The sequence below is a fragment of the Pomacea canaliculata genome, linkage group LG10, assembly GCF_003073045.1.
Source record: "Pomacea canaliculata isolate SZHN2017 linkage group LG10, ASM307304v1, whole genome shotgun sequence".
NCBI lineage: Eukaryota > Metazoa > Mollusca > Gastropoda > Architaenioglossa > Ampullariidae > Pomacea > Pomacea canaliculata.
The window spans coordinates 8,897,597-8,918,102 of record NC_037599.1 but is presented as its reverse complement, the minus strand read 5'-3'; the positions used below and the strand labels follow the sequence as shown (position 1 = coordinate 8,918,102).

The 20,506-nt window shown below is 39.6% G+C and overlaps 3 protein-coding genes and 1 long non-coding RNA gene across 5 annotated transcripts; 2 read left to right on the top strand and 2 right to left on the bottom strand.

Annotated features, from left to right (window-relative positions):
- Positions 1–1,924: 1,924 nt before the first annotated feature.
- LOC112574173 (putative defense protein Hdd11-like) lies at positions 1,925–4,662 on the bottom strand. Its single transcript, XM_025255063.1, has 5 exons — positions 4,095–4,662; positions 3,213–3,405; positions 2,833–2,993; positions 2,511–2,608; positions 1,925–2,205 (listed from the first exon to the last, which is right to left on the bottom strand). The coding sequence occupies exons 1-5, from the start codon at positions 4,098–4,100 to the stop codon at positions 1,962–1,964; spliced, it is 702 nt and encodes a 233-aa protein (XP_025110848.1). The 5' UTR covers positions 4,101–4,662; the 3' UTR covers positions 1,925–1,961.
- Positions 2,204–3,436, top strand: LOC112574187. Its single transcript, XR_003101373.1, has 3 exons — positions 2,204–2,338; positions 2,876–2,958; positions 3,306–3,436. It is a non-coding gene; the product is annotated as an uncharacterized LOC112574187 (long non-coding RNA).
- A 706-nt stretch (positions 4,663–5,368) lies between the features above and the next one.
- LOC112574171 (putative defense protein) lies at positions 5,369–10,236 on the bottom strand. Its single transcript, XM_025255059.1, has 5 exons — positions 9,869–10,236; positions 7,888–8,092; positions 7,519–7,679; positions 6,856–6,950; positions 5,369–6,588 (listed from the first exon to the last, which is right to left on the bottom strand). Exons 1-5 carry the CDS (start codon positions 9,872–9,874, stop codon positions 6,258–6,260), a joined length of 798 nt encoding a protein of 265 aa, XP_025110844.1. The 5' UTR covers positions 9,875–10,236; the 3' UTR covers positions 5,369–6,257.
- A 3,240-nt stretch (positions 10,237–13,476) lies between these two features.
- LOC112574172 lies at positions 13,477–20,383 on the top strand. 2 transcript variants are annotated; one of them, XM_025255060.1, is made up of 10 exons: positions 13,477–13,612; positions 13,982–14,103; positions 14,871–14,944; positions 15,059–15,125; positions 16,998–17,073; positions 17,528–17,596; positions 17,825–17,893; positions 18,262–18,403; positions 19,924–20,011; positions 20,198–20,383. In XM_025255060.1, exons 2-10 carry the CDS (start codon positions 14,004–14,006, stop codon positions 20,266–20,268), a joined length of 756 nt encoding a protein of 251 aa, XP_025110845.1. In that variant the 5' UTR covers positions 13,477–13,612; positions 13,982–14,003; the 3' UTR covers positions 20,269–20,383. The 2 variants fall into 2 exon arrangements, with proteins under 2 accessions (XP_025110845.1, XP_025110847.1); XM_025255062.1 differs by having other exon boundaries at positions 13,507–13,575.
- Positions 20,384–20,506: the final 123 nt, after the last annotated feature.

Genomic DNA, 20,506 nt, shown 5'->3' with positions numbered 1-20,506 from the left:
CACGCATTTGATTAATAAAACTTGTAAATATCATATTTTAAACGAGGTCACATATTTTAAAGGAATATATTTTTGCATCAAGCTTATTTTGATGATATTTGCCAACTTTGGCGGCAAATATTGCATTAACCGTAATTCATACAGTCTTCAAAATTTTCAGCAGCCTAATTGTAGGATACCAAGCACAATAATTATGAAACTTAATATGAGAAATAATTGTTTTTACCTGTCATGTTTTAAAAATATTATATCTTGTCCAACATTATGATACAAACAAAAACGATTCGAAATTGGTTTTGTTTTAAGTTCATAACTTCCATTTAAAAATTTTTGCTCACCAGCAAATGTGGAACGAATAAATCAAACATTGAGCAAAGTATAAGGATATATGGATTGATAGAAAGGGAGCTGTAACGTGCACTGCTGAAATATCTGCCTTGGTTAAAAAACGTAAAAAAAAAAAGTCCTGGTAACCAGACAGTACATCTCAGTAATTCAATCAACATAATTGTTGCCATGAAGTCGCGAGCTACTCTTATTCATGAACTATTTCAAGTTCCCACGCGCTGAACTTTAAAAATGCTAACTCAACCAATCTGAGTTATGTAAATATTTCACGTTCAAGAACAAAAGTCTCTGAAATCCCAAAACAATGTTGTTGCTGACGAATTCCCACGACTCACTAAAACTACAGGCGCCCATCATCCTCTGCTCCAAATTGTCACGTCACACCAGTCACAACATTTTCGTTTGCTGTGTTTAGAAAATTTAACGAGAAACAATGTCGGGCATTTGACAATAATCTTGAACATGGTTTACAACAGTCGCAACGGGAAGAGGTCGAGCCGACATTTGGTGTGAAGGTCTCATGCATGCAAAGCTCTCTATAAAGGACTGGCTAAGGAATGTAATGATGATGAGTCCTCTGTGTATACAGTTACATTTATCTACAGAAATATTGTAACATAATCAGTGTGTCAAGGCACGGGTAGCTAATTAGCAACTCAATCAGCCAGACAAATGCGCGTTCTTTCAACACTAACAAACCATTCCCTGAGGCTGCCCACATCATCTTCATTTCGTTGTCGAGTGGCTCGGGACATTACAGACTTCAAGACAAATACTCATTCATAACAATTCGCCTCAAAACCTCGTTCTAAAGGCAACGAGAATCTAAACAATACATGCCATGTTTACACCCGGGGTACTTCCCTAGTAAATCTCAACTTAGTCTAATCTTACAATGTAAATATGAAGATTACACGCCTCGCACTCTCTTCTGATCATGAATGAATGAAGTTCATTTCTGTTATCTAGCTTATGACGCACTAGCAATCATTGAGTCTGTTACTCACAGCTCAACGTCCCTCTTAGGGTTGTCACCCACCACATGTCGAATCAACTAGATTCAATAATAACACAAATAAACACGCGAAGGCGTTCACACTGACCGTGTCGTGAGGCGGTTTCCGGGGTCACAGAAGTACTCCGCAGTGACGTCACGGGGTTAGCGTGTGAAGCTGCGTGATTAGTTATTTAAAATTCGTCATTTTAAAAGGAATATTATTTGCATCATAGAAATGACGTAACACGTGTAATTAAAAAGTGACGTCGTGTATGGGTGTGTCTTTGAAAAGTGAGATCACTAGTATGACGTGTAAATCAAATGTGACAGCTTCTCTTGTATACAATACGCTGACTTGAGGTCCTCACCTGTCGGCCTGACTCCATTTTGAAAACAAATTGAAGGTAATCATGTGATTCCAAAAAGAGACCTGAACAACCTAACACTTTGTTTATCATAATGCAGACTGCAAACAACTAAACACACAGTAAACAGAAAATCTGTTTGAAACGCTGTTCAGTAGTTTCAGCTGACTGTGAAAGTAAAGATATTTTAGCCGGCAGTTAATGGCGGACTGAGGGAAACTTTTGTTTTCAAACGACGAAGTCTCGCAACGTCACATCCTTGCAGCAAGGGCGACAACACCCACAACAGCCGTCAACACCCCAGCAAGGGAGACAATCGATGCGTCTGACGTTCGTACAGTCGACGACACCTTTGTCGATGTGACCGTTGTAGTGGACGACGTTGTCGTTGGTACCAATGCACAGACCTGCGGGTTTGGTTTGGCGCCCGACGGCAGCAGGAAGTTCGAGTAGACGTTGGTCCAGAATGACGTCTTTTCATACACTACCGTCGCCCTAAGAAACAATAAAAATAAGTCAACGTAAAACCCAATCAAGTAACACCAGTCAATTTGCTCAGAGAAGTCGTGTGATTATGAGAGCCCTGATGGAGTTTGCTGATGGAGTTTGCAAGACGACCTTTAGGAAGGTAAAATGTGGTCACCCAATGGTCTCTCAAAGATGTCAGTACATAAAACATTCCCGTCAACAACAACAACAACAACAACAACAACAACAACAACAACAAATATGTTTACGATAATTTCAGAGCTGGGACTGCTTTGGCTAACACACATCTGTCTTCAGTAAGCACTTGTTACCTGAAGTAGATGGTGCCGGGAATGGTAGGCGGCGATGTCCAAGTAAACCACTTGCTCTCCTCCATACTCATAACTGCATTGTTCTGAGTCAACGCATCCTGCAGTTCATAAAAACGGGAGACAGAAAATTTTGCACTAACTGTATTAAAAGCATGAGGATGGACACAATAATGTCCACGTAGACGTGCAATTGTCTAGACGTGTTCATAATTGTCTAGATGTGTTCATAGACATTCACATGCATTTGTAGTTCGATAAATGTGTGCAATTATTATTAAAATGTTTTAGTGCGATATATAAAAATACTCAGTTTAAAACCCACGTTTGCTGCATTGCAAGACATTTGCATCAAGAATTGTTCGTAGGATGGGATGGAGAAGTTGCCGATGGGGGATGTGACGCTGCAGTCATCGGCAAGACGCGCTTGCACGAACAATCCCACGAAGTGGTGAGTATTCGTGTCCGCCTTCAGTTGCAGGGTCACTGCACATTATTCATGGTTAGTTGAGAATGAGAACTTCTCTTAGGAAATTCATATTTCAAATCCTAACTTTCAAATTGTACATAATGTATCTATATTTTTACTTTGAATATACACTTGATTATTGTTGTTGCTGCTGCTGCTGCCGCTGTTAGCGTTTACCCATTGAAAAAGGCCAAGGGATATACTTAATAAACGACTTAGCAATGGAGTTTACGTACCACTGTACTGTGTGTTGGCTGTGAGACTAGTGCTGCTGACCAACAGCTCGTATGGCGGTGTGGAGGACTGAGCCTTAACGTCATGTCCGCTAGGGAACATGTCTACGCATGCGCTTTGCGGTGCTCCTTCCGAGTACGCCAGAGATGGTCCGCAGCACGACAGCAGGACGGCAGAAAATAGTATGGCCAGCATCTAAAATCATAGGCAATCTCGAGGGTTTGACACCTTTCATTTTGAATTAAAAGCTACAAAAATACGAATTAACTGGTTTCATGTAAATCTGTGATCTAGCTTGCGTTTCCGAATGTTTATAAACCATTTCACTTCAAACCTGGCTGCTCTTAGACTTGCGACTTATGTTCTTTAACCAGCAAAAGGAAAATGTCCTAGGATGATGCTAGCATGGAACTTTCTCGTGCTCGTTTATGCCTTGCATTGTAGAATGTTTCATTATATTTGGAACCGATGCTCGGAGTGGGTTTTTTTTTTCTAATTAAGAATTAGGGATCTATGATAATTATTGATCAGGTTCAGACCGGGAAGGTTTGGTCAAGTAAAGACAGTGCGTAACGAAATTTTCGAGCACATCTCACCCCACTCCCCATATTATTTCTCATCCCCACGCCAAGTGAGTATTGTCTCCACCTCATGGCTCTAAACTAACCTTATAGTTAGTACAGAGGTCCTTATACACTCCAACCTCTAGCGGACATAAACAGCGATACTTTCTCCACTTCTGGGTAGAAGCGCAGCAAACAGACAAAAGACTGCAGTATATAATAATAATTATTAAAATTATTGTTGTCATTATTATTTTAAACAACTTGTAAAGAGCAAACTCTGTCAACAATGACATAGCTGTATTGAGAAGAACAACCTACCTGCATTGTAAAAGTTCATTAACAGCGAGACTTGAGTGTCAGATTTTAGGAATGTCGGAAGAGGATCCCTTGAAAAGCCAGGAAGTAGTTGGTGTCCTTCGAATCTTCTACCACACAATCAGCACAGGGATGAAGAGAAGACAGGTTTAACTGATGTGAAATGAAGTTGGCTTTAGATTCGTGGCCAGGTGTCGAACAGAAGTTGCAGGGAGGACTGTCTAGACGTGTACTTTTCTCGGAGAAGTACACAGTATACACGGTGAAAATTAATCTGTATGACTCGATCTTTGCTTACCACCCTGTTCACTCCCGGGTGTCGGAAGACTGCTGAGTAGGCCAGCCACACGATCAGTTTGCGTGACCTCTTTGAGGGTCACTGTACCGTGAAGGTTATTTCATGTCATACCTTTTGGTGGTTTTCGCAGGTTGTGTTATGTAAAACTTTCCGGGCTTATTATTTTGATTGTGGACAAAATGACTGGGAAGACAAAAATTTAAGATAAGGTAAAGCATAACCAAGAAGACAAAATTAACCGTGTCCTGAACATTTCATGTCATGTGCGGTCATTGACCCTCCCCGCTCCCCGGTCCATTCTTTAAACTGATTCCTTTAGTCCCTGACCCAGTTCTAGTGATACGAGTGACAGGAAGGGGGTCAAATAGCGAAGAGTGGTATCAAAGGGAGAATAAGAATAACGGAGTGTGTAACAGACTGGAAGAAAGTGTCGTGAACTGTGAGTGAGAGAGCGCAGTCTGTGACATCAGCAGTATCATCGGATGTGTATGTTCTTTCTTGGATTTAATTCTTTTGTCAATGAACAATTAGTTTTATCCGTGTCTGACACCTTTAAAAGCGTGTGTGTGTGTGTGGTCTACGTGCGAAAGCGTGTAATTGAAGATATTCTAGAAAAATATAAATAGGAGCCAGGGAGCCAGAGGTGAGGGTTGTACAGTTTGCTCAGTGAGAAAAATGGTTGTTACGAGACCTAAGCAAGGGATAAGGTCAATTGGAGTTCAATGCAGCATAATTCTCAACACAGAGTAGCTTCCATACCTGAGGTCATTTTCTTCACGTTTGTCCAGATAAAAAAAGTCGAGGAAAAAATGCATGACCCCCTACATTGGTAACATCAGGAATAAAAAGAAATAAACGTTTGTATGAATGAGTCATGAAGACCGTGTGATGCTAGCTTAGGAAAACTTGCGCGAATTGCTTTTTGGTGGGCACACACTGACACACACACTGATTGAAAAATGAAAAAAAATTCAAAATACATTATTTCTTTTATACTAGTGGATTTTTTATCATATAATGTTTGATTAAAACAAGGCCTTTCTATTAGAAGTCAACAGTACGTGAATAACCAATAGCAATAGCAATTTACAAATATACAGGATTGCAAAAAAATTCATGTAAGTGTGGACAGTAGATGTGTCTTCATCCTTTTTTTTATTTTTAGACGAAGCTCAGTTTTATGGTCAATTCGTCTCCGTGGGATATTTCTTTCGATCGTATTTTAATAATCATCAATTGCTATATTACTTAACCTGGAGTCCACAGTACAGACTTTTTCTCTTTTTCTTGTGCTGTTCTTGTTCCCACACAAATAGTAGTGTTCCGTGTCTGAATCTCCCTACTGGAAAACTCTCCTCCCCTCACCAATGCGTCAAAAATAAGAATAAAAAATTTTAACAACAACAATAATAATAATGTCTATGTAAAGAAGCGAACATGCCCAGTGAATCGAATGGTAACAACGATAGCTGCACAGACACACTAGATATTTCGAAAAGATGATATACAGGTATGAAAGAAAGTAAATTTTTGTTTCAAATGTTATATCATTTCAAACCATTTATGTACACAGAATAATCTTGCTATTTACAGGCAGACGATAATCAGGAAAGAAACCTATGCCTACGGCAATTCAAAATGTCGCCACTCATTTTCTTTTTATTTGAAAACTTAATGAGAATGTAAAGAATTAAATACACAATTTTTTTAAATCCGTTATTTTATAACTTCTAGCATATTCATTTGACTATGACAGCAAACATATTTCAGCAGGCAGCTAAAGTTGAAGGCACACCGTTAAAAGTACCCATAAGTAAAAACAAGAGACAAATTCAAATTTTTTTCCAGCTCAAAGATGCCTTGCGACATCAGACCCTTGCAGCAAGAGCGATAACACAAGCCACAGCCGCCAGCAGCCGCGCAGGGGAGATAATCGATGTGCCTGACGTGTATAGCGATGTTGTTCTTTTCGTCGTTAGCCTCGTCGTTGTCCTCGTCGTCAGTGTCGATGACACCCTTGTACTCGACGACACTGTCGATGATGTCTTATAGCTGGATGATGCTGGTGTCGAGGTCTGTACGAGGGTCTTACGCACCTCACAGCCTGTTGTGGGCGGACTACTCGTGTCTGACACAGGCTTGACGTAGGGGGAGAAGACGTTAGTCCAGAACTCCTGTTTGCTCTTCACCACGGTCGCCCTGCAGTCAGAAAACATACAGAACTTGGTAAAAGTCCACATAGTATTCTCTCCAACTGATTCATGTCCAACCCTTTATTGCTACTGTCACTTTGTGAAGAGGTAATGGCCGTCCAGTAACCTTCATTATTCTTATTACTTGATAACATTTCAGTTCATAGCTGTGGGTAGGAAAGGCTGTACCGAGAGGGACATGATGGCAGGGAGTCTAAACGCTTTTTGATATTTTGTTTCACGACTGTTGTATCTACCTGTGGTCACGACTCACCTGAAGAAGATGCGGCCAGTGGCAGTGGACGGTGCAGTCCAGGTAAAGTTTTTCGAGTGAATCTGGACTAAGGAGTTCTTGTGGGATATTGAGCTCTGAAAACAATGTAAAGAAAATTATGATCAATCTCTTTATAGAGACTGACCCCAAAATCCCAGTCAACTTTACTAAAAGTTTTCAAACATTTTTTTTCCACTTTTTTAACGTTCAAGTGATGTTGTTGTAGCTGAGAGAGTACGTGAATGTTTGTTCTTACACATGGGCTGAACAATTGAAAACCTCAAGCAGAGCACTGAACGTTCTACGACTAGAAAAATAAAATTATTAACCATGTTATGTACAAAAATGTGTATATATATATTATTTTTACGTTTTTATATATAACTTTTTGCATTTTATCTGTTATATATTTATATAATTCATGAAGGCATCTTGTTTGTGTATAGTGGCATTAAATAAAGTTACATCCAGATTCCACAGGTGTTGCTTTACCCTTGGAACTGTATTTATTAATCAGTGTCAAAATACAAAACAAAATATTCGGGAGGTTTGGAACCGGGTAACGACCTCTCCTTGTTTTATGAATACGGCCTTAGACATTGAATACAAACAACCAATCCGCAAATTAAAATGTATCGTGTGAATTTTTCACTAGGTACGTACAGATAATTGACCACAGGACAGTAGCTGCAGGTAGGTGTCACCTGTAGGGATGGAGAAAGTGCCGACAGGGGAAGTGTTGCTACAATTCCCAGCAAGGCGGGCCTGTACGAACATTCCTTTGAAGAACATGGTCGGCATTGAAGACTTGACCTGCAACGTAACTTCAGACCCATCTCTTGCCTCAGTACCTCCAGTGGCTTCTTTATCTCAACCTCCTTACCCTCCACACCCCTTCTTTTCTGTTTGCATGTGGCGTTATTGTTGTTGTCTATACTACTACTACTAATAACAACAATAACATTTATAGATTTATACTATTAATAAAAAATAGTAAAAGTGCGCAAACCTCACTTCCAAGAATACACTTACCCACAATCTTTGCATTAGGTGTGAATGTTGTGTTGCTGACTAAGAGTTCAAACGGAAGGATGGTGGTCTGGGCATCAGCATTGTGCCCTTCCGGGTACATGTCGGTGCAGGCCGATGTCGGCGGACCTGTAGAATACCCTAGTGAGGGACCGCAGCACGACAGCAACACGACAAGTGGGAACAGCATCGGCATCAGCACCGGCGTCTGACGTCACAGGAATTATACATTAGTCACTCTCACAGCATTCATACACGTCAACACCAACGTCTGACGCAGAACACATCAATAATTACAAACGTAGATCAAATGATCAGGAGAATGTCCTACTGATCACAGAGCAGAAATTACAATAAAATGTTAAAAGCACGTGACACTAATGGACTGTCTGTCGCAGGAACGACTTGTATAAACGAAGAAACTACGACGGCGACGAGAGTTGATATCAGAATAGGAAGAATAACAAGCCACGGGTGAATAAACAATCCAGCACAATGTCGATGTTATCATAAAAAGTACAGGTCGGTACATTAAAACCACAAAACACCAATAAAATTCAAGCAGAAAACAAAAATGCAAAGAGCGAACACCCTCAAACCTGTTCAATAAACGAGTAGAGAACCAGAGGTTACAAGGACCTACTTCTAGCTACACGAAATATAATGTTTCCATTTCATTTGGTCAACTCTGTCCATTCACCCGTCTCTCTCTCTCACACACGTGCGCGCGCACACACACACACATACATATTGACCTTCCCCGACTGTCTTGGCGATGGTAACCACAAAAACGTTCACACGTACGTCATTGGTAAACTCAAAGCAGTCTCAAGTTTTAAATTACATATAGAACTCTGTCATTTTCTCAGGAAAGAGATCCCTGGCACATCCCGCCACAAGTGCGCAGTCGGTGATTGTCGAAAAAGCGGTGGCCATCGTTAAGATGTTTTCCTCGTGTATTATCATTAGGTAAATAAATTCTTATCCTAGATGAGGCCAGCCACCTAAAGACCACAGTCCCAACGTCCAAGTGAGTTAAATGTGTATGGCGGTCCTGCATGCAGATAATATATAAGTGTAGCTAGCAAATCGGATTTTTTTTCAGTTATTTTGCGCAAGAAATGATAACAGAGAAAAGAAACGGAGAGAAAATGCCTGAAGAAACACTTTATACAGTGAATTTATCTTCAAAGACTATCGCCTTCTCCTCCACATTGCCCCAAAATGGAGGGGGAGGTTGGGAAGACAATGATGATGTTGCGTTAATTTGCATTCTCCTTGAGCAGATTAGAAACTGAACTATGACCCTGCCAAAGGGCATCGTCTGATCATATTAGATAGGCAAAGTTTTGATGCATGGATCACTTTTTTTTAACCTATATGGGGCTTATGTCGAATGTCTCTTCTTCTCCACTCGAACTGACTCGATTGAGTTAAACTATAACCTCATCACTGTTCGGCTTAGATCGCAGAACCTACTGAAAACTTAATAATGAAAACATTGTGTTGCTCTTGTGCGTTAAATATTGCAAATCTTGTAAACAAAAGCATACAGACAAGTTAAATGAAAGCACACGACTTATGAAAACCGACTGGTGATGATCGACCTATCTTGTCGGAAGGAGCCAATATTTTCCGCTCCACTGCTTCTCGGTACGACAGCCCCACCGTGTACAGTTCTCCATACAATATCAGTTGAAAGCGAGGATGAATCAAAGAAAAAAAAAAAGCTAAAAAATGAACGTGTAAATATATTTAGACATGTCCTTTCAATGAACCCGACCAGTACATTTTTCATACATCTAGGTGGAATACTCAAATTCAAGGCGTAATAAGACAAAATTCCGTTATAAAAACCTCTGTGGAAATCTTCAGTTTATCCTTCGGCCCGTTAGTGAATGCGATCAACTACTATGCTTTTAAGAAAATGTTTCGCTATGCATGAGTGGCCAGAGACTCCATCGAATCATGGACCCGAACCTACCTTCATTGCAAATGTCGGCAAGGCGCGCACAATGAAGAATCTTTGCTGAAGACCGTAGTCCGGCGTCCAGTAAAATGCGTTTGATGACGATGGCAACGATTGTGACGATGTCTCCGAGCTTGCTTCCGAATGGAGTGTCACGCCACGATGAGTTTGCAGCCCAGTCGCGCGCGTTCTTCTCTCAAAGCCTCGGTAATACTCACAGTACTACAGACCAGCATCAAGAGTGGCGTGCATGGATCACGTGATCACCAAAAAGTGGGGCAAGCGACTGTCAGAGTTCGTTCCTCACCTCCGTGCCCCAAAGCAGGAAAGTGTCGCACCTCACCAAACGTTGCTGTCCTTTCCAGACTGTGTCGTGTCACTTGTAGCAGCCGTTCGCTGTGTTACTGTTAAACTTTGACCTAACATGAACATTCGGTCGGACGATGAAACGGAGAGAAAAACAAAAACAAAAAAAAAGTGTCCAATATATTTCTAAATTTAAATTTTCTGGATTGGAAAAGAAAAAGGAAATCTGTGTTGAACAGCTAGCAGCGTTTTGCGATCTGTTGATTTCATAAGGCTGTTATAATGCCATATATAAATAATATTGGCTAATATACAACTAAACAAGTGCTGATCCGTGCACACGCGCACACACACACAAGAAGTGAACTCGTGGAACAGCTGTCATAAAATATGCAGACACCTTTGACTGTGAACTATCATTCTGTGAACAACACACTGCCTTTGGGTCTTTGAATAAATGACGATAAAAAAAACAACAACAAAAATCTCCCACCCAAACCGACTTTTACTTTTTTTACTTTTGGTTCTCTTCAATATCACATTAGCTGGTTATGACAGCTTTAAATGCTTGCACGGACATAAACATAGCACAAGCTCTTGACGGAACAGGGTTTTCAAATTCAAATATTTCATGCAGCCATTTGTAAAGGGATACCGATAAAAAATGTACCACGTTTTGTAGAAAGAGAACACCAAAATACCCTTTTACCATTACCGATCGTGTATTCCTGCTATTCTGCAAAAGAGTTTTGAGCCATCTGTCTTTTGTCGTTACAAAATGATTGAAACACAGATCATAGCTAAGTCTGTGGCATGAACCCTATTCACGTTAGCGCCATCTTAAAAGCAGAACGAGGCTCTGTGGGCTGATTTAGTGTGGCTGCTGAAACATATATTGACACTGACTTAAGTATCAAAAACCCACCATTTTTTTTTTAATTCACTCATTTACGATTTTAAAAAAGTACTGATTTATTTTGTGTACGAGAAATATGTGTGCATATAACGTTTTCCCAAGTAAAACAAGCCTGCCATACACTTAACACCTAAGCTTGTATCGTCCTCTACCAATTTTTTTTTTTCAAATTCAAAGTCTTTCTGATCACTTTCAAACGAAAGAAACGACAGTCTGGCCGCCATATCGTATCTGTCATCGTTAGTACAGAACAGCATACAGCAGTGTCTGTGGGATTTGATTTTCTTTGCGGAGCTTTCAGTCATTCTTCCTAACAACGTGGCCCACGAATACTCTTTTCAAAAAGCCGGAAAAGCCTACTTGAATAACGTTCAATGTATAGTCATAGAGTGCATTGCAAAGCTCCAGGAGAGTTTTACCTGTCCTGTTTATTCCCATTCTGTCTTTCTTTCTCTCTCTCCTTTCTTTCTATCGCGCTCGCGTGTGTGTGAAAGAGTATGAGAGAAACTTTCGGCTGTTAAGTCATTTTCAAGCATATAAACTTAGATACCAACACACATTTACTAGGTGAGAAAGAGAAGATAAATTGCTCCAACTAGATGTAACCCCCTTATTAGAACTCATGTTACAAGCTATGGATAGAAGATGTGAGACTTGTCTAAAACCATTTTTTTAACTTAAAAAAAAAATCGGTCTTGACTGAAAGCTTATTCAGAAATCATGAATTCCTTTCTCGTCTGAACTTTTTTCTCGTTCATTTTCGCTTTTCTTAAAAGATATATCGAAAGCTTATGGGGGGGGAGGGTGCTTGTGTGGGGCATGGGGGACTGCATTTTTCAAGACAAAAGCGGCGTTCAACACACATACACTCGAAAGTATTTTGGTAAGGGCATGGCTCCTTTTCTCAGCAATCCGGTTTGGGTTTCTTTTCAAACTCGCACAAAAAATAACCGTTTAAGCTTATTCAACTTTACAGCAAACTGCAGCTGATGTCGGGTCAACCTTCAAAAGTACTCACAACCTTCAAAACGTGGTGTCACTGCCATGGACAGTACTGCCGCGCTTCGCCAAGCGAACAACACCTGCTGTGTCACAGGGGAACAAAGTGAGAACTGCAAATACAGTGAGAGCTACACATTTTGAACGACCCTTTGAAATGGCTTTAGTCAGAACGCCACCGCCTCACAAATGAATCGGGGATGGCAGTGAAATAATACTATGAGGGCTGAAGAGAATCAGACTTTGCACCAAGAATAATCTATCATGCACCTTGATGGAAATTAACTTGCGAACACAGTTATGCTCTCGGTCGTCAAGTCTCATATCGGATAATAATACAGCTCTGTTATACAGCGCCTTTCTTCCCTTGGCATGCAGTGAGCTCGATCGGTGTGTTCGTCACTGATTATTTTTTACACTCGTGACGGCCATTGCGTATGCTGCTTTAAACGTGATTAGCTCATAGTGTTTCGATGCGTGGCTTGTAGTGTTTGTCGTGGTGGTACATATTTTCACATACAACGGTATTACAAAGTTATTTTGTCACTTGATTGTCGTCATCTGGGTTTTTACACGGTTTGGATTAAACTTGGAACAAGATTCAATTTTAAAAACAAAACTGATGTAAATTGACCACCACATCGGAATGTATGTAATTATGGCTGAATAGGGTTAATAAAACGAAAACAAAATGCTGAAGAAACCAATTAAAGCGTCTCAACAGTCAGTAGTCCCTTGACTGGCACCTGTCGCCGGGGAGAGGGGGTGGGGTGGGAGCACATGGATTGACGGTCTTGGCGTTGTAAAGCCAGTTCTTTCTTTGGCTACTGCGACGTCGGCTACCCTCTAAGGTGCCTTGAAAGATAGTCTTCGACAAGGTGCGGTGCCTGGTCACATGGCCAAAGAAGACCAGCGTGCGTCGCCTCACTGTTGAAAGTAGAGGTTCCTGGAGTCCTGCGAGTGTGACGATCTTGTTTCGTACAAAGTTGTTGGTTCTATGTTCTTAGTATGAGATCCGGAGCACTTGTTCTGAATGCCTGGATTCTCCATTCCATTTCGGCGATCAGAGTCCGAGTGTTACATCCGTAGCGGAGAATCGGCACTACCAGGGAATTATACAGCTTGTAGTTTTTGGTAGTAAACCTTATGGCTATGCCAGATCATCCAGTCTAGCCATTGCCGCTGTTGCTGTTGCGATTCTGATGTGGATATCTGGCGTGGAGCTGACGTCCTTGGAGAGGGTGGGTCCCAGGTACTTGAAGCTGCTTACCTTTTCGAGCTGTACCCCGTATAAGGAATGACCCAGCCACGGAGTTTTAGATAATAATTGTAATGTAACTCCGTGGACATGTGAGACGTGAAAAGGGAAATAACCGTCCATCTGCGTACACCAAAGGGACGTCACTTTCACGTTTCAAGTAGAGTAATCTCTCCCTAAACAAATTCCCATTGGCGGTCTTTTACAAGTTTGTTTGGAGTACACTTCTGCTGCAACGAAAATGTAAATTCGAAGGGAATGTGACAGTTCGTATGATACGGTATGCTTAATTTGGTCCCAGAAACTAAAACAATAATCTTCCTTTTTGAAGTTGGAAGCTAGTGTTACGAATTATAAGTCGCTGCTGTGTTAACTGTTATATAAAGACTGGTTTGTCAGCAGTACTATCACTGCTAATTGTCAAGATTAGGGAAATGTATCAGATCAATTTATTAACGAGAAATGTCTGGACGGGTATTAGACGGTACAGGTTAGGTAATATTTCAGATGATTTTACAATATATGACAATATATCTGAGACCGTTGATTAATTTTTCATACCAACGATTAATTACATAGTTCATTTGGTACTAGGACGCGTTTTGTATGGAAATGATAGTATATATATATATATGCAATATAATCTCAGGTGACCTTTGAAGTAATAGACGATGGGTGACGACCATCGAAAATCCAAGACAGGGAAGAGGAGATCAAGCTTTGTCCCTGCCCGGATTTCCATAAGGAATCATGAATCCAGCACAGCCTCTGGTTTGATTTAAAATGCTCAGCACCACTCACATCCCATCACTAGCATAAACAACACCATTGCTATAGAAATTTTTTTCATATGTTAGGTTATATGTTTTCATATTGTAACATAATCGGTACAAATGCTAATGTTAATTTACATTCTTACCATTGCCACCACCCATGACAAAAATTGCAGAGTAGGGTCTGGAGTTACTCAAATTGTGTCATGTCACATCACCCATTTGATATATGACCATTTCTCAAAGAATCTTTACATCAATCACCCTAACTGAAACGCTGATAGTAACCCTTAAACATAATCTTTACCTTATTCTTAACCCCCCGTAAGTAGTTCCATCAAATGTCACCAGAAAAATGGTGACTTTCTAATCACAGGTGGATCCCTTGGGGGTTTTTTTTAATATTTATAAAAATATTTTTGTATTGTTTGTATTTTAAGTCCGATTGCAATATCTTATTAGCGATTTTTCTAAACAGACTCCAAAACTATGTTTAAAAGTGCCCAACTAATCATATGTTTGTTTTCCTGCAAATGAAATGTTATTTTTTTAAAATTTTATTAATAATTATTTCAAAATATTGTGTGTTAGGCAGCATTTTACTTTGTTTCTTTGTTGGTGAGCTGCTCCTTTATGGGGCTTGCTTTTTTCATAGGGAGACCAAAAAATATTTATATAATCTGCAATGACTGAAACGTTAGTGCAATAGATAGAATAAATGAATTAGTGAGAGATATTTCACCCTTTTATTTTTTTTTTTCACAGAACTATGCAAACAGATTCCATTAGACCTCACACCATCAGATCGTTTATGTCGCCTTGTCAGACTGACCTTGAAAGTGAGTAATAAGCTTACCGCTCCTGTATTAATAATCACAGTACATTTTGTTCTGGTAAGGGATGAATGGTTGAACTTTTTGTCAGTTCTTAACTGAGTCTGTTTATATTGCTAGCGTACGCTGGATCATCTTCAGAGGGAGTTTGAAGACTTGCCCGGAATTGAGACCTTCAATGTAGAGGGTGAGTTCATGTTCTTGAGTATAAAAAACATCATTAACAGTGTGCATATGTAACAAACTCTGTTTCTTTGTTCTTTTGCTCTCTATTCATGCTAGTCCTTTTTCCCACCCTTCCTTTTGCAATATCATGCTACTCTCAGCTCTTGTTCTTGTTATTTGGTTTCTCTTTGTGTTTTCTGTATTTGATTTTATTCTTCGTTAAGTACAGTTGTTTATTCTTTTATAGTTCATATGTTATTTGTTTTCCTGTCCTTCATATTCTTGTTCTTAAGTGCTAAGAACATGCTCCTTAGGAGTGTGAGTATGCTGTTTACAAATTTTGCATTTATTTTTATTATTCTAGCCCAATTATCCTGCAAGGTTTGTCTCTCAAATTCTGGATTTACTGGCAAATTGTAGTTAATAGTTCAAGTACCATGCTGAGAGGTGTAAAATATAAGGATATTTATATTTTACAAGGATGTTTTCACAAGGTTCTGTTTCTATACCTGTACCACTTGTTTAAATCTTATATTCATTTGTTTGTGCATCTTGTTTGCGCTACAAAGGGAGATAAACCAGCTAGCCAGGCCATGTAAACCTGCTCAGAATGCGCTTCTATGAGGCTCGAAGCTCCTCATGATATAAATTCTTAAAACCTGGCTGAGGTTGAAGTGGCATGTTTCAGTCAGCTTTGCTTATATGTGTATTCAAAATATTTTGTTGTTGCCATAACATAGCTGAAAACCAGATTGACCGTATAACAGTTGCTCGAAAGTGGAGAAGGAGCCTCCAAGATGTGAGAAGAAGTGCAGATGTTGCTTCAGACCACCAGCTCCTAGTGACAGTCTTCAAGATTAAGCCAAAGTCCTTCATTGATTCAGCAGGCAGACCACACTACAAGTTTAATACTCAATACCTCAAGAGCAACGAAACAAGAGAAATTTATAACTGTGAAGTCAAGAATAAGTATTAGGCTCTTTCAGGACTGACAGAAGAATCAGTGAAGAACACTGGTCAACACTCAAGAACATTTAGAAGACAACCTGTACAGATGTTCTAGGGAAGAGGGAAAAAAACACAAGGAATGGATGACCTCAGTGACCTGGGCAAAGGTTGAATCAAGAAAGGGATTGAAACAGAAGCTCAACCAGTGTCAAGACCAGCAAGAGAAGGAAGGTCTCAGAGCCGAATATTGGGAAGCCAACCGCCAAGGAAAGAGGTCTGTCAGGGAGGACAAGAGATGTTTCACCCACAAACTGCCAGAGGAAGCTGATACAGCAGCTATACAGGGAAACATGGAGCAACTATACAAAATAACACGAACTCTGTCAGGCAGGAACATTAACCCAAACATGCCAGTGAAAGACAAAGACGGCAAGACCATACCAAGTGATGCAGGACAAAGAGACTGCTGGATGGAACACTTCGACATCGTCCATCATCTTTACCAGCAGCTGGCATTTGCCAAACATTGTGGCAGAACACATTTTCCTCAACGTTATCTCTTGTTATGCCTTTTTTTGTGTCACTAGTCCTGTGTCTGGCCAAACATTTGTGGTAAAAGGATAGTGGCAAAATTACAAGTTGAGACAGATTATGTAAATGCAAGCTGCCCAGCATCATTATTTTACATTTCATTAACCATTCTTCTGATTATCTTTCACTTTTTTGATCATCTTGTTTTGAGAAACCTTCAAGCATTCATGAAGATACTTATTTAGTGGTGTTTTGGGTTTACAAAATTATATTTTGCATATATTTTATTACTCTGGCTTCAGCTGAAGAAAGGAACAGCTGAATAAACATGTTTTCATTTACCAGAGTTGATTATGCTTATAACAGATTCTGATGACATGTGTAGAGTTCATATACAATGATGTTTTCTTTCCAGCTCTTGAACAAGTAGATACTGCTTTAAGCAGAATGGAGCAGGAAGGTGTCTTTGAAAGTGCTGTTGAGACTGGAAGGTAACTAGTATGGATTACAATATTCTTGAAAGCACAAGACTTCAAGCAGAGTCTCCTGGATGGCTAGCTAGCAGATTATTAAAATTGGTCCTTATGCAGTTGCAGTAAGCATTTCAGAGAAATATGGACCCACCAAAAACAAATGTTATACTGAGGAAATCATTACATCAAGGATCACAAAATTGAGGTTTTACTGTATATATATTTTATGCTGTATTGTGATTAAAATCTAGCAGCCTGCATTCTAAAAGGGTGAATTTGATCTTTTTTATTTGGTTGCAAGTTTATGCGATTGAGATGATTCACCTTAATAAGTTAGTAATTGTTTCCACAATAAGATATTACCATTGTTTGACTTTTTATGAACTGTTGATAATGCCAGGGATGTATTACTACATAGGTTATATATAAACTAACAAAACTAACCATTCCTCTTATTTCATTATGATTCTAGATGTCTGCCTAATCCTATAAACACCCAAATGGACACAACTATTGCAGAACTTGAAGGAAGTATTAAAAGGTAAGGTGATTTTTTTTTCATAGAAAAGGTTTCGCGGCTGTCTTTCCTTCCTTGGTGACTCAATGAAAGCCATGTTTACCCTTGTACACATACTTGAATACATGGACGCCCCTTCATTCACACAGTGGTGAGCAGTGAAAGATGTAAAAGTGAACAATGTTTCTCTGTTTAAATGAGTTGTGGATGCATATTGTTGTCTCATATAAAGGTGAATTTACTATTTTGCAGACTGCAGCAAGAGAGTACCAAGTGGGATGCACTAACAACTGAACTGCAGCAAAAAGTCCAAGAAGCAAAGTTAGTTACATTTCATGTGCTGCATGTTATTTTGCAAATGACTTACACTGTTCTGCTTATATATTTTTTGGGAACATTTAAAACAAAAATTATTGCCTGTACTAAATGCCTGTATGCACTTAAAAATTGGATATCCAATTTTTTAAAAGTAATCTGAGGCTGTCTGCTGAGATAAATAAATAATTTCATAGAGTCAATGTCAAAATGTTATTTTGTGTATGAAATGAAATAGGTGTCTTTATATATGTATGCTTTATATTAGTGTTTGCATGTATAAGTTTTCTCCCTGATTTGGGGGCTCTAGAAAACTTTATAATGCTTGTATTTTAGACTTGCTTGTTTATATTATATTTTTATGATTATCACAGCCATTTCGAACAACTGGAGGTGGCAACCAGCGATTTGCCATCTGATGTTCAGGAAATGGCACAGGAGTATCTGCAAGAATTGCCTGATATGAATGCTATGACAGCAGATGTTTGCAACATGATAAAGACAACATCACTTTTGGTATGCTATTAAGCATTTGAAAACATTGGGTAAACCACAGTGGGTATACAAATGAGTGCGTGGGCTCCTGTTTCAAGTGTAATATTAAAGTTTTGGGTCTGAAACTTTCCATAATTAGGTGCATAAAAGACATGCATGAAAGAAATATCATTCAAGGTTCCCTTAAGGTGCGGACACACGAGAAGCCAAAAGCGGCTTCGCAAGCTTGGCTTTCGAAGCAGCGCTTTTCCGAGCCGCTAGCGGGCTGCTTGATAGCTGGCTTGTGGGGGGCCGCTGGTCACACACACGAACGCTGTATCGGTCTTTAAATTGTTTGTGCCGATATTTAGGCCGTCTCGAGTCCCATAGCTCGCTATGGCAGTTAATTAATTTGATCAAAGGACGGTCTGGTCCTCGCTGAGGTTCGCAGAGGCCTGTTGCTTTCACAGCCATGTGGAAACGCGTGGAAAAGTAGAACAGTTCTAAAGCGCGAAGCAGGCCGCAGCTAAAGCCAAGCAGGCTTGAGAGCCGCTTTGGGGATAGTTGCAGTGGTGGTCACACGGCAAGCAGGAAAAGCAGGGTTGCTTCGGAAAAGTTTCGCGCTTTTTGCTTCTCGTGTGCCCGCCGCTTTAGTTTATGTAGAGTCCTCGTTGTTAGCATGGTTGAGGCACAGTCCTACTCTGCTAACTGATGAAGTGCACAGCCTGTCACGAGTATTTCATTCAGAGAGAAATCATCTAGTTTCAAAATATGCATAAGATGAGGCAAGTATGAACATGAGCCCATGTACTTAACAATAAAAATATGAGCTTGATAGCGCAACATAGAGAAGAATGTAACTATTGTAGAGTTACAGTAAAACTGATCAAATCAGATGAAGATATAAAATCTAAAATGGAGAGAATTAAACAGATCTCAAGAGCATAATAATCATGGTACACATTTTTTAAAAAATAAAGCAATTGAGCAATGAAAGAGAATGCAGCAATATAAATTGACTGCTAATTTTCACTTTCCTTGTCGGATTTGATTTTCCATTTATGTATAAATAGTACTAAACTTTAATTAGTTTTTATGGTTAATAAATTGATAGCTGTGCATGTCTTGACTTTTAATTGTATCCCAGTCAAAGTATGACTTAAAACATATTTTGGTGTTGATTTGAACATAATTTTCCTTATCAATTTGATTAATGGATCATGGCTGCATGATTTTTTGGGGGAATGAGGCTATGACTATGCGAAAATGATTCAATCTTTTTAAATTCCATTCTTTGGAAGATTTGAGAATCAAGCTAACATTTGTCAATCATGCATTTTTCCAGATGTGAATTTATATAGGGGCATTATAGTGAACATGATCAGAGGCATAATGATCATTGCAGATATTTACTCTTAAAAAGTTTTCAGTAAAGTGTTTACATGCTTTTGCTTTGTTTTCCTAGATACAATGTACCATGTGTCTGACATAAGGGTGATAAATGTATGAGTGCGTGCTCTCTGATTATAGGAATACCGCCATTTTGACTTTTCTATTTGCAGATTGATGATTACAGGCATGATGTGTCAAGGTTACAGCAGGCAAATACATTGGCCCACAATCTGCGCACTTCTTTTGCCAACAATCTGAGTAAGGATTTTCTCTAATATCATGTCTTCAGTGACACTGTTTAGAGCACAACGTGCCTCATAGCAGGGGTGAATGCTAGTTAGGAATTGGCTAGAGACTTGCATGACTATGACTTCCAACAGAAAACTTCAGAAGTGATCTTTGCATGTACTGATATTGCAAGCAGATGGCTGTTTTACATTTCAGATGCAGAAACCAGCAGTGGAATCTGCAATCCCCAAGACCTTATCTCAACACTGATTTCTATCAGCAAGTAATAGCAGTGTGTATATTCATGCAAGTGTAAACTACATACACGCACGAGTGCATGCAGGCGTGCGCACATATTTTGTACTGTTACAACCATTAAAGCATGTAATCTCATACCCATTGCGCAATTGGCTAAGATTTGTAATTTTAAAACCACAGACTTTTTTCCTACTTTGTTGCTTTTTGTGGCCTTTCAGCAGTGAATTATGGGGCAGCATCCATGCAGATTATGTTGACAATCTGTGC